This window comes from Pseudonaja textilis, chromosome 1 (genome assembly GCF_049901715.1).
Source record: "Pseudonaja textilis isolate UNSWEBS1 chromosome 1, rPseTex1.2, whole genome shotgun sequence".
Classification (NCBI taxonomy): Eukaryota; Metazoa; Chordata; class Lepidosauria; order Squamata; family Elapidae; genus Pseudonaja; species Pseudonaja textilis.
Window position 1 is genome coordinate 193,680,832 of NC_141990.1, and position 16,682 is coordinate 193,697,513.

General features: G+C 38.6%; 1 protein-coding gene across 12 annotated transcripts in view; it reads right to left on the reverse strand.

Moving 5' to 3' along the window:
• The window catches only part of TANK (TRAF family member associated NFKB activator), a 40,177-nt gene extending 28,342 nt beyond the window's left edge, over nt 1–11,835 (reverse strand). For 3 of the 12 annotated variants that reach the window (XM_087920093.1, XM_026697162.2, XM_087920086.1), the window contains exons 1-2: nt 11,799–11,835; nt 1,227–1,385 (exon numbers count right to left, since the gene is read on the reverse strand). In XM_087920093.1, the coding sequence (XP_087776219.1) occupies nt 1,227–1,325 (99 nt within the window). In that variant the 5' untranslated portion in view covers nt 1,326–1,385; nt 11,799–11,835. Of the gene's footprint in view, nt 1–1,226; nt 1,386–8,477; nt 8,601–11,084; nt 11,214–11,500; nt 11,588–11,787 lie in introns of those variants that run through there. The other 9 variants (XM_087920092.1, XM_026697161.2, XM_087920085.1 and 6 more) reach the window with 7 other exon arrangements.
• Between the last annotated feature and the right edge of the window lie 4,847 nt (nt 11,836–16,682).

Here is a 16,682-nt window from a genome sequence, read left to right on the forward strand (position 1 = left end):
TTATATCCTGTTCTCCCAGCTGCAACTAATGAAAGGGATCAGGGCAGTGGTGGGATTCAAATTTTTTTTACTACGGATTCTGTGGGCGTGGTTTGGTGAGCGTGGCAGGGGAAGAATAGTGTGAAATCTCCAGTCAGAGGTGGTATTTGCTGGTTCTCCAAACTACTCAAAATTTCTGCTACCAGTTCTGCAGAACTGGTCAAAACCTGCTGAATACCACCTCTGGATCAGGGCCTTCTTGTAAGCCACTTTGCTCCCTTCTCCGTTCCTCCCTGCATGCCCTTGGATGAAGAGGGGATTGCCCTGGATCTTCCTCTGGATGCCCAGCCGAACTGTGCCTTTCCCCCCGTTTCTTTCACAGCCACCGGAGCCACATTCCCACTCCCACTCCCTGGCAGCTCTTCAATCTCCCCCTCAGAATCAGAGTCCAACAAGGGCATGACAATTCCTATACTGAGCTATAGTATATTCCTCTTATCCCTCTTAAGAACTCATCTCCCTATAATGTCTCTAGACCAAGTAATTCTCAGATAAGTGTGCTGCAGCATACAGGTTTTGTCTGTCTGCCTGTCTAATCCGTATATTTAATGCAATATTTTCTGAAAGTTCCTTCAAACTATGTGTTACATATTTAAAAATACATATATATGATTAATAATTTTGTGGTGTGCCACAGAAGTACTGTTCTATATTCAATATTGTGTCATGGATTGAAATTGGTTGAGAAACAGCACACTAGACTATATTTTAAAATTGAAAGCTACTTTATAGTTCATTTCATCTTTATCTTCTGTAATACAAAGCACTGGGAGGGGGGGGGCAACATTTCACATGCTGTTTCCTCATGCAAATGTGGGAGACTTCCTTCCCTACTATCAACCTCCTGACTATCTCCCTCCTTGCAAGCACAGCATCCTTTGACAAAAGCAGTCCTAGAGGCAACTGGTGGTACCTGTTAAAACTGCCCAAGAGTTAAAAGAGAAAGGCAAACTATCCTTGATGGATACGAAATTCAATTTCATAAACAGACAAACAATATATTTATCATGGCACAGCTTCATACCCCGGATTGCAAGATTTTGGCAGATAATTAACATAGCATTATTGAACTACACAATATTTCTGTTATGTGGGAAATCTGAGTCGTCGTTCCCCCCCCCTTTTTTTAGAAACAACTGTAAAGGAAATCTTAACTTGTAGGGTTAGATACTAAAAACATAACGTACCTTTTGCTTCAGTTCTTTTCTAGCAAAATCTCTCTCCATACACGCCTGTCGAAACACTTCGTATGTCTTATTAAGCTGCTCTGCAATATTTTTATCCATACTTCCCAGCAATATTTCATCACTGAAGAGATTATGAATGCAGCAGATCTGGTTAAATTACTTTAAAATAAAAGGAAAAATATTGGTTATTGTAGATTATTTTTGCTGTTTCACATTTGTCCAGAGAAAAGAGAAAATTAATAAACCAATGTGGTGAAACTCCATCCGACACTACTAGGAATTATTTTTCTAGGACAAAAGTAGTTCCCCTCCCCATTTTTGAGAATCTCTTTTTTAATATTGATGCATTGATATTCCAGATACAAGCAGTCCTCGACTTATGTCCACAACTGAGTCCAAAATTTATTTTGCTGAATGAAACAGCTTTAGGGAATTTTGTTCCATTTTACAAACATTTCTTGCCACAGCAGTAAAATGGATCCCTACAGTTGTTAAGTTAGTAACATGGTTGTTCAGTGAATCTGGCTTCCCCATGGACTTTGCTTGTCAGAAGGTTGCAAAAGAGACACTGCACCCATCATAAATGTGAGTTAGTTGTCAAGCAGCAGAATAAATCACATGACCATGGGGATGCTGAAATAGTCATAGGTGTGAAAAAGGGTCATAACCACTTTTTTCAGTGCCATTGTAACTTTGAACAGTTACTAAGTCGAGGTCTACCTGTAACGCATGAAATGAAACACACAGCTACTCTAAATTCAATAACCATAGATAATGCTTTTTAATGAATTTGGATTCCATAAATTATAAATGCATGTCCCATGTCGATGAAAGTATTTATTCAGGCTAGCTCACTCCAAGAGTTCAATTCTGAGCGGCTCAAGGTTAACTCAGCCTTCCATCCTTCCAAGGTGGGTAAAATGAGGACCCAGATTGTTGGGGGCAATAGGCTGACTCTGTAAACCACTTAGAAAGGGCTGTAAAGCATTATAAAGCGATATATAAGTCTATTGCTATTACTATGTTCTATAAGGCAAGCTTTCTGGCAACCCACAGTCGAAACTCCCCTTGTTCAATCATCCCTGCTTCCCTCCAGAAAGAAATAAAAAAGTTACAAACAAGCCATCTATATTATTTGTTAACCTGTTTTTCCTTATTGCGTAAGGATGCTCTTTGGGCATGCGTACAGAAGCAATAGCATTCTCCCTGTTTTGCTGTTAGGAGTTAGCAGGAAGTGGTGGATGGGTGTATGCGGATGAGACTGGCCACTCAGGTGAACATCAGCTCGCATGCATCATGGGAGTTTCCAGATGAGTGAAGGGGAGATCCTGGTAGTGTGGGATCAAGTGGGTGGAGTTGTGGCAACCCCTATGCTATTGCCATATGACTTTGGCCTCTCATCCCACAGTGAGAAAAGAGGCTAGAACAGTGATGGCGAATCTTTTTGGCATCAAGTGCCAAAAGCGCGCGCGCATACCCAAAATGCACACGCTCCCCGCGCCTGCGTGCTTGCCCTGCATGTGCATGTGCCCTGCCCCCGCACAGCAGAGGACCATCTAGATAAATTCATGAGATGAAAAAGTGTTTCAAGTTAATTTAATCCAAGTTACATATGCCTTAAAAGTTACAATGAGGGTACCTTATAAACAGACTGATAAATATTGAAACTGGGCTATCCAAGAAGCCACCTGTAATTTGCAACTTACAAAATCCTTTGTTATTACAATGGGTTGTCTTTCGAAATACTGAATTTTGAGACAATTGAACCTGCTAACTAAAGGCAGTCAAATATAATTTCCCATTTAATATTACCCTAGTAGTAAAACTATAATGGAATAAAAACAGTTAAAAATCAAAGTGTTATTTTAAACTTAAATGATCAGTGGACAAAGCATTTAGGAGATTTATCTATTAGCTAAGCCTGTTTGCAGCACGCTACCATGTGACAACACAAATACAAGATGTAGTGTGAATATGTAAGGAAAATATTCAAGTTGCCATTATAATTCCTTTAAAATATGAGACCATCTAATGCAATACCAGTAATGAAGGTTACTACAGACTGGAGCAGTCCTTATTCCCTGTGTAGACCAAAATGTTGCAGTTCTCTTTAACCACAGATTTAATGCTAGTTGAAAAACCAAAACCAATTATCTTTCCTCAGATTTCATACCAAACAAACAAGAACAGCTTCCAGAACATAATTAATTAAATGTGACAAATTTCTAATTTAAACAGAGTCAACTTTGGCACCAGCATTCCTTTGCTTCCCTATTTATCATTGAGGGAAAACTATTTTTTTAAGGAGCCTTTACTCCTGCTCAGATTCTTTGCATTCAATTTAGCTACAACATAATGGTTTACAGATTTCTAATAGTGCATTCCCAAGCCAGTTAACTCATAAGTGTCACCAAACTCAAGGAATTTACTGAAATGTGTAGGCTGAAAGTGGTTGCTTATGAGATTTGAGTTTCCAGCCTTTAATTGCTTATCTGAATAGATGCTTGATAGAACTCAAAGAGGCCAAAGAGCAATTCCAGGCGACTCCATCCATTGTGCAACCATCCTGAAGGAATGGGATCTGAATGAAAGGCCAAAAATTACTCAGTATTTTTGCAGAGGTCTAGTCAAATGCTTTGCTTGGTTGGGCTAAAACGAATTCTTCCCTCTTGTAAGACTGAGAAGGCATATTGACCTTACTGCCGACGTCTCCTCTTTCCATTCTTTTTCATGGTCCAGCAATGCTCATGTTAACTCAAAAGTAAGCCCCATTGAATCCCTTGTGAAAAAAGGTACAGGATTAGAGCTCTAGGGAACTATTAATTCTATATTTATGACAACTGTTACCATGGCGTTATGTTTCTACAATTGCTCAGCTTTCCAACCCAACGGTAGCCAAATGTGTCAGAGTTTGATAAATGTCACAAATTGGCATCCACACCACAGTGGGGGGACTATAAAGACATTTGCGTTGTTCTGCCAAATATTGTGTCTTCAAAATAGGAATGAGAGCATCTTTTTGATAATTAATGCATCAGGTCACTCAACCAGGCAGGACTAGAGTTAGGGAGACAAACGGATGCTTGCCCTTGACTACAGTAGTTGCTTTGCTGGACTTCCTGGTTAGGTACTTCTTTTTTTATTTTATTTTTTAAATAAAGAAGAATAAAATATACTGTTTGGAAGAAATATAGAAAAAATGTTTTTTATAGAATGTGCAAATATAGTACAGGTAATCCTCGACTTACCACAGTTTATTTAGTGACTTTTAGTGACGGTTTGGCATTGAAAAAAGTGACTTACGACCGTAATACACACTTACAACCATCATAGCACCCCCATGGTCACATGATCAAAATTCAGACGCGTGGCAAGTGACTCAAATTTATGACAATTGCAGTGTCCCAGGATCACCTTTTGTGACCTTCTGACAAGCAAAGTCAATGCAGAAGCCAGATTCACTGAACGAGTGCAGTAATTCACTTAACAACTGAGGTAAGAAAAGTCGTAAAATGGGGCAAAATTCATTTTTTAGAACTGTCTCGCTTAGCAACAGAAATTTGAGCTCAATTGCGATTATAAGTCGAGGACTACCTGTACACAATCTGTGGGCATTGTTTCTCCTTGAAAGCATCCGAACTTATACTTTGTCACAGAAATCAACATTGGGGATAAAGGAGGGGGAGGATTTAGGCGGCCTAAAGATCAGAAAGAGAGGCCATAGCTTCCATGTTGCCATCCCATCCTTTTGAGGGAAACAACTGATCCCAATGCAGAGATAAAAAAAACCCAAGAATGATTGGTAGGACAGGCAGCTCCCCAATATACATTCTATCATCTTCTTCTAACGACCCCATAATCCCTTGCGGGGTGGAGTCTGGGTAACTGAATGGAGCTGAGTGTTTACTGGCCGGATGCCCTTCCTGTCACCAATGTGGAGTTATATTCAGCAGATATATTCTCAACGTGCCCGGAGAAAGAAATATCTGCTGCTACCTAGGATCACACTCACAGCCTCCTGATTGTGAGGCGAGAGCTCCACCTCTAGGCCACTGCACCAAATATAAATTCTATATGCATAGGAAATAAACTGCATACCTGTCTAGAAATACAAATCTCAAAGCAATATGCGTGTGAGGGTTAAATTTATATTATACGAAAGGAAGCTGAAGGTGCAGGGTTGTATCTGCCCACCCCCTACCCCCTTGAAAATAATGTTCAAGCCCTGCTCACAGAATGCCCAAGTGGGTTTGGAAACTTTTCCATTGAGCCTTAAGGTTCTTCAAGAACTTGATGAGGTTCTGGGAGAATTTAAAGATAAACCAAATGCTCAAACACAACCAGGGACATCCATACATTTTCCGTCAAGAATAGCAATCCTATCCCAATTACTGAAACTTTGATTTGCTTGGTTGAAACATCAGCCTCCTATTGTGTAACCAGAATTGTGTAATTCTAGTTTTAATTTTTGTATGCTGAAGCCTTTAATTTTCCATTTAAAATAACAGTGTTTCTCAACCATGGCAACTTTAAGATGTGTGGCCTTTAACTTCCATAATTCTCCAGCGAGCGTGCTTAAGTAACTCATCTTAAAATTGCCAAGGTTGAGAAACATTGACTTAGAATAATGGACAGACTTTGTGGGACAGTAATTACTGGTACATCCAAGTTTGTGAAATTCCTAAATTTGCATAAATAATTTATAGTGAACAAACTTTAATTTTATTCCCAATTTTCTAACATTAGAGCTTTTTAATCAAGGATTTTGGGATTCCTTTTTCTTAACTAACTGATCCCATAGCCTGTAAAAGTTTTAAAATCCCTGTTGTAATGTCCCAAAGGTTCTTTTTCAAGAGGTAACTGGACTTCCTTTGTTTTTCCTTGAACACGTTCTGCTTCTCATCCAAGAGCTAATGTAATGGACTTAAAACTTGGCTGGAAAATTGGGTTTAGATGCCATATCAGTTGCAATTCAATACAAATGAATCAAATGGGGAAACAAGTTACCTGGGACTTATTCCCACTGACCTCGGAGATTAGTAAGCAAGTGTGAGATGGCAACGGAAGCCTTTCAAACAGTTTTTCCAAACAGGATACTTTCTGGTTGTGTTGGAGTTCAATTTCCATAATTCTCAGCTGGCATCAGCAAAAGATGATGTGAGCTATAAATGGCAGAAATAAAAGTCCCATCCCTCTGAAGGGTACCCACAGTTGAGAAAGGCTGCTTTGAAAACCATCTAAAATTAAGTCAATGAAGAATCTCAGTCATCCAGGTAGAGTTATCTGGAAGTTGAGTCATGGCCACTGCACCTAGACGGAAGAAGCTACTTGGATAAACAGCAAAGCAAAGAAGTCCAGTGGCCATGACTCAACTTCCAGACATCTAAAGTTAAATCATTATGCAGGAAAATCAGAAGCAGTGCCAAAACAGTTATCCACTACAATTAAAAGTTGAAGCCTCCTTGTGTACCAGGTACAAAAACTCACTTCTCTTAATCACTAATTGCTTGACCCCTGTAGAATTATCACTATACAGTATTCAGATAATGGGAACAATAGAAATATTGTAGCTATGCTGCATTAACTTGAATGGTCAGGAAATGTTATTGAAGAGTCACTGAAAGAGATGAAATCAGCAAGCCTGGGATTCGTTTCTAAATGTATTGCTTCACTGAAGCTTCCTTTAAAGAAAATGCTAGGCAACTGTGCCAGTACAGCATTTTAAGTAGGTAAGACCATCAGAAATAGAACTGGAAGACAGTTCTTCAAAATAATAACCCAGATTAGACTTAGTGAGATCCTGATGAAACATTTCTCAAAATCCAGTCTTCTTTCAAAGGTACGAAGAGTAATTTAAACAGAAACAAAAGTGGCTGATTTTTATGTTTCATTCCATGAACTGAATATTATTTGGGTCACATCTGTCCACTTAAAGTATGCTATTTAATGTGAAATCTGCCGATAAACATGGTTTATTGTTTGCATGGATGCCTGTAATGCTGTTTTGAAGTTGCCTCACAATTATCTTAAAAATACCTATGTACTGCTTGGCAAGTTATTGCAAGTTGTCTTGAAGAAATAAAAAGAAGCACTTCTTACCACAAGCTACTGAAAACCTAAGTAGGATATTCCCCTCCACTCTCAGTTATAACAGATAAGATAAATATATAAAAGTAATGGGTACATTGCAAAATAATGCTTTTCATTATTTCATTTTTAACACGTTATCTAATATTATAGGACAATTTTATGAACACCCTTTTGTTAAAAAAAACCATCATCTTTGAAATATGCTATATTGCAAGATAGGTACATTGCTTGCAACAAAAATCAAAGTCAACATAAACCAGAGATTCAACCACCTGGAAAAGAAATATGGAGAAGGATTTTTCCGTACTGTCACAGCTTTCTAACCTGCTTGGACTCTAAGCATCAATATGTCATCTCATTCCCAGAAAATTGCCCAAAATCTTGCAAGTTCACTAAAACCTGCATGATTTTATTAAGTAAGACTACTAAAACTACAAAAGAAATTGAATGAAATTTCAGCATCCTCACTTGAGAGTTCGGCAATGTTTAGAAAATGCTTTTCATTTAATTGTTAGGATTTCTGGAAGTTTGTGTGTATGTGTGTGTGAGAGAGAAATGAATATTTTGGAATATGCTATGCAGAGTTGCCATTCTGGGGTCAGCCTTTTTTCCCCTTGAAACATGAGTATTCTTTTAAAGAAAAGAAACTTGAGTATTCTTTTAAAGAAAAGAAACTCCACAATTGTAACTTGTCCCATTGGTCAGCAAAGAAAAATGTCTCTCTTTTTTTAAAGAAATGGAAGATTTGTCCAGTCAGAATCTCTACTCCCGAGCTGCTTAGTAGTAGCTTTTGTGTGTCTGTGTGTTCAAGACAATAACATAAAAATACAAATATTTTTATTCATAACAAAGAATATAAGGAATGTGCAGCATACCAAAACCTCACCAACCAAAGAGAAGTACATAAAATAGGGAGAAATATTTCAGTGGATTCACCAGCTCATTGAACCAGAGGAAAAGATAATATCTGAAAATCAAAGTAGTTCATTGAAATGCAAAACCTGTCAGAGGAAAAAAACACACCAATGCAAAGAAGTATGGGGAGAAGAATAGCAATAGCAATAAGACTTATATACCGTTTTATAGTGCTTTACAGCCCTCTCTAAGCAGTTTACAAAGTGAGCATATTGTCCCCAACAATTGGGTCCTCATTTTACCCACCTCGGAAGGATGGAAGGCTGAGTCAACCTTGAGCCTGGTAGGATTTGAACTGCCAAATTGTAGGCAGCTGGCTGCAGAAGTAGCCTGCAGCACTGCACTCTAACCACTGAGCCACAGAGGCTCCTATGGTGAATGGCAGGTGTAGAAAAAGCAAACAAATTAAACATCACTGTTAAAAGCAGTCAATATACACATAAATGGTCTACAAGTGTTGGACATGGAACTTGATTCCAATTCTCTATTTAGTCATGAAATTCACAATTGATTCTGAGTAAGTCAGAATCTCTTAGCTCAGAGATGCATAGCTCAAACTCCCTGAACAGTGTTATTCTTCTAAAACCTCTAAAACTTAACATGTAACTAACTGCCACATAACCTCAACAGTTATCAAATTGTATGACTGAAGGGTGAAATTGTTAATTGAGACTGGAGGATAATAATGACATTAAAATGCATGAGAATGAAATCAGATTTAGTCTTCATTCTAACCATCATTTTTTCCAATGTGACTGCCAAATCTGCCAAGAAGAAGTTCCTAAGGGGACAATCATAAAGGCTACTTGTATTAATTAGTTTAAAGCTTGTTCTACATCATATAATATATTCCATCTTTTTCTTTGCAGGAATTATAGAATAGAAACCTTGCTTAAAAATATGTTATTTTCTAGCATGCCTATATGTGTGTGATGAATTTCTTTTTTAAAATATCTAATATGATCACGCTTAACTGAAATTCTTTAATTTTGCATAAAACTAATTATTATAATTAGGAAAGCAAGCTACAGCCCCTCTCTTTTGTTCATTGCTGAAAGTAATTCTGACATGTTTTGATAGAACCTAATCCTAGCATCAGAATACAAGCAGGTTTTTACACTCATACACGCCTTACTCATCAGTGTAGTTGAAGTGATGGAATAAAAATCTCACATAATTTTTTAACTCCTCCTCTATGGAGTTTTCAGCCATTTCAACATTATTATGACAAATGATTAAGTGGTTTAACTGTTTAAACATACTTTCAATGACCATTTTGGGGGGATACTTATTGAATTGGGCTGGATTCAACTTGCTTAAAATGGCAGGTGAACAAGCACATAATATATACTAATCTGAAACTAAGCATCCTTGATTATAGCTGAGAATGATATGCGAATTCTGTCAGTACCTTTCAGCCCTATCATCATCTTTTAATGACCCCATAAACCCTTGCGAGGTGGAATCTGGGCAACTGAATGGAGCTAGCAGTGTTTAATGGCCAGATGCCCTTCCTGTCGCCAATGTGGTGTTATATTCAGCAGACATGTTCAGCAAATATATATTGGTTGAAAGTGGTGTGGTGACCTAGCGGTGGAGATCTTGCCTCACAATCAAGAGCCTGTGAGTTTGATCCTAGGTAGAGGCAGATATTCCTCTCTCTGGGCACAATGAGATCTACTGAACAAAACTCTGTATTGGCAACCTTTCAGCCCTATCTTTTTTCTAATTCCAGATCTGGAGAAAGAAATGGGACTTTTTTCAAATAACATAATTTATGATTTGTCAGTATGTACATCATACTGGAATTACGGATATAGGTGTAGGCCGTGCTGCTCATAAATCATGATCACATGACCAAGGGATGCAGCAAACAGCCATAAATGTGGGCCTCTTTTCAAGCGCCCAAAATGTGATCGACCCGATTGCGGTAGGCAAACCTTTCCAAAATCTTGTCATGAAAACTGCAGAAATTTGTACAGACAATTGCCAGAAATCAATACTACCTGGGAGGCACCATACATACATTAAAAAAGTAAGTTGATTGTAGACTTTAGAAGGAAATCTAAAATTATTTGCATCTTGAGGGGCGGACTAATGTTCTTGAAGTCAAAGAGATGGGGGAAAGGTACTCTTGTATATCACATTCAGAAAGCAATCAGAGCATATTTTACCCTGCTTTTGACATGAATCTAACTAAAATGGATTCCCATCACTTAAGGAGTTTTCTTCTAAATTAATGTGCACACTACAGAGATGTGAACCTAGCTCTTTTAGTTAAAACCTATGCATGCGATTAAAAAAATAATTCCCACCATTTCAACAGAACCATATTTGTTTAGCTATGGCTTCTCAAAAAACACCCCACCCCGCCACAATTGACTGCCCTCATATAACATAATAGTATACAAAATGTATGGCTGGATTCACGCAACACACTAACTCTAAACAAGCAGTCTGACTTAATTAGACTTAGTTCTGTTACTTTCAGGAAATAGTGCCCATTGGATGATTATGAGAAGGCTTCAGTAAGGTAATTTCCACCTCTCTTGAAGATGGAAACTTTTCATTAAGGGAAACTGGAGGAGGAGCTTCACACCCTTCAGGGTTTCTATTCCAGTCACAATCCTTTCCAAGGAAAAAAGAGCAGACTGGTTTCCCAAATACTCGTTCTTTGGAATTTTATTTCTCGGAGGTGTACTTTCCCTTTAAAAAAAAAAAAAAAAACCACTTTCATGGTCTGGGTTCAAGGATTCCGGAACAGGAACTTTTCTCCGGTCCTGGCCCTTCCGCAATTGGGTCGTAAACACCCAGAGGCTACGAGACACCTTATTGTGTTTGTGTGTTACTTACAAGAGGAAACGAACCGGCGATTTCTTTGCTCCAGGTAGAACCGGTTTTAGACAAAGCAGCCACCCAGACTCCTCTCCTCTCCCCTTGCGCCTCCGAGTACTTTTCCTCCTTAGGCGCTTTCGGCTTTTTTTTTTTTTTGTGAGAAAAATCTTATGAATGACAGGACGCGCGGAAATCCACCCCCCTTTGTTGTTGACCCCAATGACCAACAATGGCAAAACGGGCCCAGGAAAACGCAGGACGCAGCTTAAGCTGCATCTTTTTCCGCCCAACCCCTCAAACCGGGAGATACGCTCGCTAACCGGATAAAGGGGAGACGGACCAGAAAGAAAGCTTGTTTACATCCGCACGGTTCGAAGTAAATAAGGCAGCTTTCAAAACGCGCAGAGGGAAAGTTTTGTTTTGTTTTTTTTTACTGTGTGAAGAGACGGCCCACCGAAAGCTAAGAAGTCCCGGGCAGGGCTTAAAATGGAAAGAAAAACGGAAGCAGATTTTCTAGCTATAAACTATAAAGAAGTGGGAGCGGGGGAGAGAGAAAGAAACTTTGGGGGAACCGAGAGGAAAGAACTTGGGTGTTAACGTGGCTTGGAGAAAAGGCAAAGCAATACAGTCAAAACAAAAACCCAAAAAAAGCGCGTCGGTGAAAAGTTGCGGCCTCGGCCGCTTAGCGGGCGATATCTTATAAAGGCAAAAAGAAACTTACGAAGCCCCCACCGTGATCAGCTACGGGCTCCGAGCGCCTCGGAGCAAGACCGAAACTCCGACGCGTCACCCAGGAACAGAGCGAACTTCCTGCTGAGCCTCCGCCGCCACCGCCGCCATGTGATCCGCCGCGTACAAGCCCTGCCAGCTCTCGGCAGCTGGGCTAGCAGGGACGCGGATCTCGGCCTTGCCGCCCTCCCCGCTGGCTTCCCTGGTTCCCCGACGGGCTCTTTTCTGACCGTCCTGGTCGGAGAAAGAGGGCAGATGGGCTTCTTCTGGCAGCTTTCCCCTCGCCCGTCTTCTTGCCTCTGGCTGGGCAGGGCGGTGCAGGGAAACTTTTCCCGCCCGTCCCCCCTCCGGGAGAAGGAAACAACAACAAAAAAAAAATGGCAGGAAGAACCTCTGCCCGTGGCTTGCCCGCTTGCCCAAGCGCACCTAACCCCACTGGGCGAATTGGGCTGTTGCTGGGCTCCGACCCGGTCGCTGCACCGCCTAGCGAGAGGTTGAAGCTGACGACAGGAAGGTCGTCGGCCTGCGCTCCTCCTTACGGCTGCCTTCTCCGTTTCTCCTATGAGAGAAACTGTTCATTCCCCCTTCGGCCTCTAGGAGTACAAGGTCGGGGGACCACCCGGAAATCCTCCACTCTTTCCCTAGGCAATATCAATATTGATTATCAGTATCAATATTATATCAATAATATCAATATCAAGCAATCAGAAAAGCACCCTGTAAGAAAGCACAGCATTATAACATTGTATGCAACACAAAGTATTCAGGAAAAGTCCAGCATTTTAGTTGAACGGTTTGCAACACAATGTATTCAGGAAAAGTCCAGCATTTTAGTTGAACAGAGGCCACTTTATCATCCGGCTTGGAAGAGCCTAGCGTAACTCTGTTCCATATCCAAAGAACAGCAGGAGGCAGTGATCCAAGTATGTAAATCAAGCAGTATCTTAGTTACTAATTTCTAAGGTAAGTTGCAGTGAAGTGCTCACCGTAATGGACATCTAAGAACCATGCATATTTAGAAGATGTTGCTTATCCTGACTGTTATTTGCTCCACCTATCCTATCTAGGCTATAAAAATCTGGATGAGTACCGGATAGCAGACAGTGGGTAGATGTTTCTGTTATCTCTGCTACCCTGGAACAATTGTTGGAGTATTTGCAGCCTGAACACCTGTCCTTGCCTCAGTTTTATGGATTTGGACCTCCTATTGAACTAAAACTTGATACCAAACATACTGAACCCCTTTGGAAGTAGGGGTTGCACATCATACTAGGTTTAAGATATGGCTGACTATGATTTAGTGGGTTCTGCAGATGCAGTTTCAAAGATGAACATTTATGAGACAAAACTATTCACATTTTCAGTATTTTCCATTAGCTAACTAGTTTGGTGGCTGATAGTGGCTTGTTATACTTTCATAAACATTTGGACAGTACCTTGTATAAAGCTTTTTTTATTATATTGGTGGCTAAATATTTGGCTTCTGCAACAGATATGTAAAAAAATAAATGAATCTGTGATCACCAATAAAGCTAATAATGCAGTATTTGCAGGAAGGAGGAAAACAGATGGATCACAGACAGATTCGGTTGGAAATAAGGGAACTGTGCTCAACTTCCATATATATTTGCAGCCTACCTTGCTTGCTGCAACAGAATCCTGACAAAATAAAGCCCATCTTGATTGGCAGATCCTATGGTGGAACAATTCTGCTCTTCTGTGATCTAAAACCATTACTCCTGTTTTACTGACGAAAACAGGAGGTTATAGTTGATGCCATTAGAACAAACAAGACCATATATAAATTTTGGAAATAATTCTTAACAAGGAAGAGAATACCACAATTTTTACCACAGAAAAAACTATCCTCTATCGAAGGGTGTAGATGCAAAAAAGATTTGGTGTGTTATCGCAGAGCTGCAATGTCTGGTACATTATATATAATTATGCATTGATATAATGATTATGTATATTACTGTACAAATGTTAAGGCACTAAAATGTAGCCTGGAAAAAAAAATCAAAAGAATTTTAGAATGTATGAACTAACTATGTAACAGGTCCATTTTGAATAAAAAGCGATCAGCAGATTATGTGAACATTACAAGCAGATTACTTGCTTTTTAATTTAGACACTTTTAGACATAGAGAAATGAGAGAACTTTCAAAGCCCAAGAATTCATTTTTATCCCTTACCAACATGGGACACTTCAGATGAGCCTTTTCTTGTATAATTACCCTACCTTAAACACAAAATTGTTTTAGCAAATCTTGTGATATTGTCCAAATCAATGGGTGGGAGACCTCGTTCTGCTGAGATGGAAAAATCATATTCCCTTAGTAATAATTGAAAACTGGCCTAGTTGTTCCATGCTTTAGACATTCACTTATATCCACATGGAAGAACTTTTCTATTGTATCGTTCTTTCTTTGAAACACTCTCTGCTTTAGAAATTGAGCACGTGCCAACTTTGCTATGGTTGAATAGCAATTGCTGTGAAATGAAAATCTGTTTATTTACTGCCAGCATTTGAGAGCTCACGATGGCATAGCTGAACTAGTTAACAGCCATTGTTTTATTATTCTTGCATTATTTTGATAGGCTTAACCACATTTCTTAAGATTTTCTTCAGTATCAGAAGAAGCACAAAAGGTAACAATATTTAAAATACATTTTTAAAAAGCTGATTGCTGGTTTCACAGAACTTCCCTGTTTGTGGATGGTACTCCTGTTACCATAGTTTTTTTAAGTGCTACTCAGGGGTACGTTCCTCTGTTCAGGGAAGTATAATTTCCAAGTTACGTTTAGGGGTGACTGCAGGTTAATTTTTTTCTAGGTCTATCTGTTCCTGTCCATGCCCATCTTGTTTTTCATGTAGCAAAACAAAAAACATTTACTGTGGGTGACAACTAGATTAAATCTTTACTTGGGTATAATTTAATACTGGGAAGTTTTCTAAAGAAACAAATTTGAGTAGCACGAGAAATGTTTCTGCTTCTAATGGGCTGAGCCTACTGTATTTACCGCATATTGATGTGGTCAATATTGAAATACAGTTTCCTTACAGATAAAACTAAGTCACCATTATAAAATGTTTACAGTTTATTGTGCCCAGCATGATAATATCTGAATAACAACAACAACAATAAGGCAACTTTCCTTGGAACAGCTTACATCCTGCAATGATATCTAACACTATCAAGCATCCACATTTACCTATCTCAGATCCTTGGAAAGGTCTCAGTAGGTAGACAAAAATGCCAAATCCAGTCTGAACATCTGGCTGACTGTGTGACAAATCATAAATTAATAATCTATTAGTTTATGTGTTTTGGATTAGTAAATGTTTGCATCTCGATTTAAGGGAAGAAGCTGAGAAAATTCCTGTTACAGATGGAAGATAGCTAGGAGAAGGAATTGGTATCTTCCTGAACAGAAATACAGTTTTAAAAACATGTATTAATTTTAGCATTTTGGTTTGTTTTAACAAGTTGTGATGCTTTTATTTTGGGGGATGTTAAAGAACAGTCACATGTTTTTTATCAGTAATTCCAATTGCAGAGTTAATATTTTTATTGCTTATAAAATTATGAAAGGACAGAATAATCTCAGATAGCCCAACTATAATTATTTACACCGAAGCATGTAGAGGAAGTAGGCACTAAATGTAAAGTGAATTATAAAACTCACACCCTTTTTAATACATGGATTTGATGCAGAGTATATACCTTCTATCTTAGCAACATCAGTCTTTGCTTTCCAGAATATTGAAATCATTTGGCAACGCACCTTTTTAGTCTGCTTCCATGCCTGTTTTATTATCAGAAAGTTTTCTCAACAGGAGCTTAGAAATACAGTACTATCTTGTTCAGCTAATGACTGAGGTTAGCTGGGAACTTCCACTGAAAAATCCCCTACATGATACTTCCTTGTACATAGCCACAGAGAGCTGATCATTATAATTTGTACTCTCACTAAATCAGAATTTAAAGTGAAAACAAAATGTAAACTAGGTGTAGAACTCTAATATCCTGTCAATAATTCCATGTAAAACTTCTGCTCTGTGGATGTGAATTGAAAGATGGAGGTGTTGAATGATTTTTAATTGGGAGAGACTCAGGAGTATTTTGTAAGGCTTATTTTAACCAAATGTATAGATTATGAAAAATAATCACAAACGTTTTCTGGAGGAAGATGCGCAGTTTGTTCACATTTGGGAGGCTACATACAGACTAGGTGTATTTTTGTTGATAAAAGTTTTGTGCTGAAAGGAGTTGCCATTTTCAATTTTGAAAATGGTGTTGCACACTCTGAGCCATTTTTTTGTGGTGGAATTTGAGCCACTATGTAGCTGTAAATCAGGTGGAAAATTTGAATGGTGCATGTTCTGGATAATTGGAATTTTCTGTAGCAAAGTTATGTATGAACTTTTAAATTGGTTGTACAGTAGCAAATGAGTAGTTGTTACTGCTTAGCTAAAAGCCTTTGCAATTTTTCAGAGTAAAAATGCTGATATATAACACTGATGTGTACCGTTTTGCAGAACAACATTAGAATGTAAAATACAAATCCAGTTACAAATTTAAAATATCAGTTAATCAAATTATAAACAGATAATCCAGTAGATTTACCCTAAAGCAAAATCTCAAACAACTATTTTAAGAATAGCTTTTTGTGTGAATTTGAGCAGCAGCAATTAAAACAATAGAGCTGCTGTTAGTATTTTTATTATGTTGGCCAATAAGAAAACTGTTTTTTTTTTTCTAGAAAAGACTTCTCACTTATATGAGTTAGAGTGACTTAAGAAAAACTTAGTACAAGTTTCCAGAACAAAGGACAGAATTAAAGATTACAGGGAAAGTTTATTAACGGCAGGGATCCACAAAT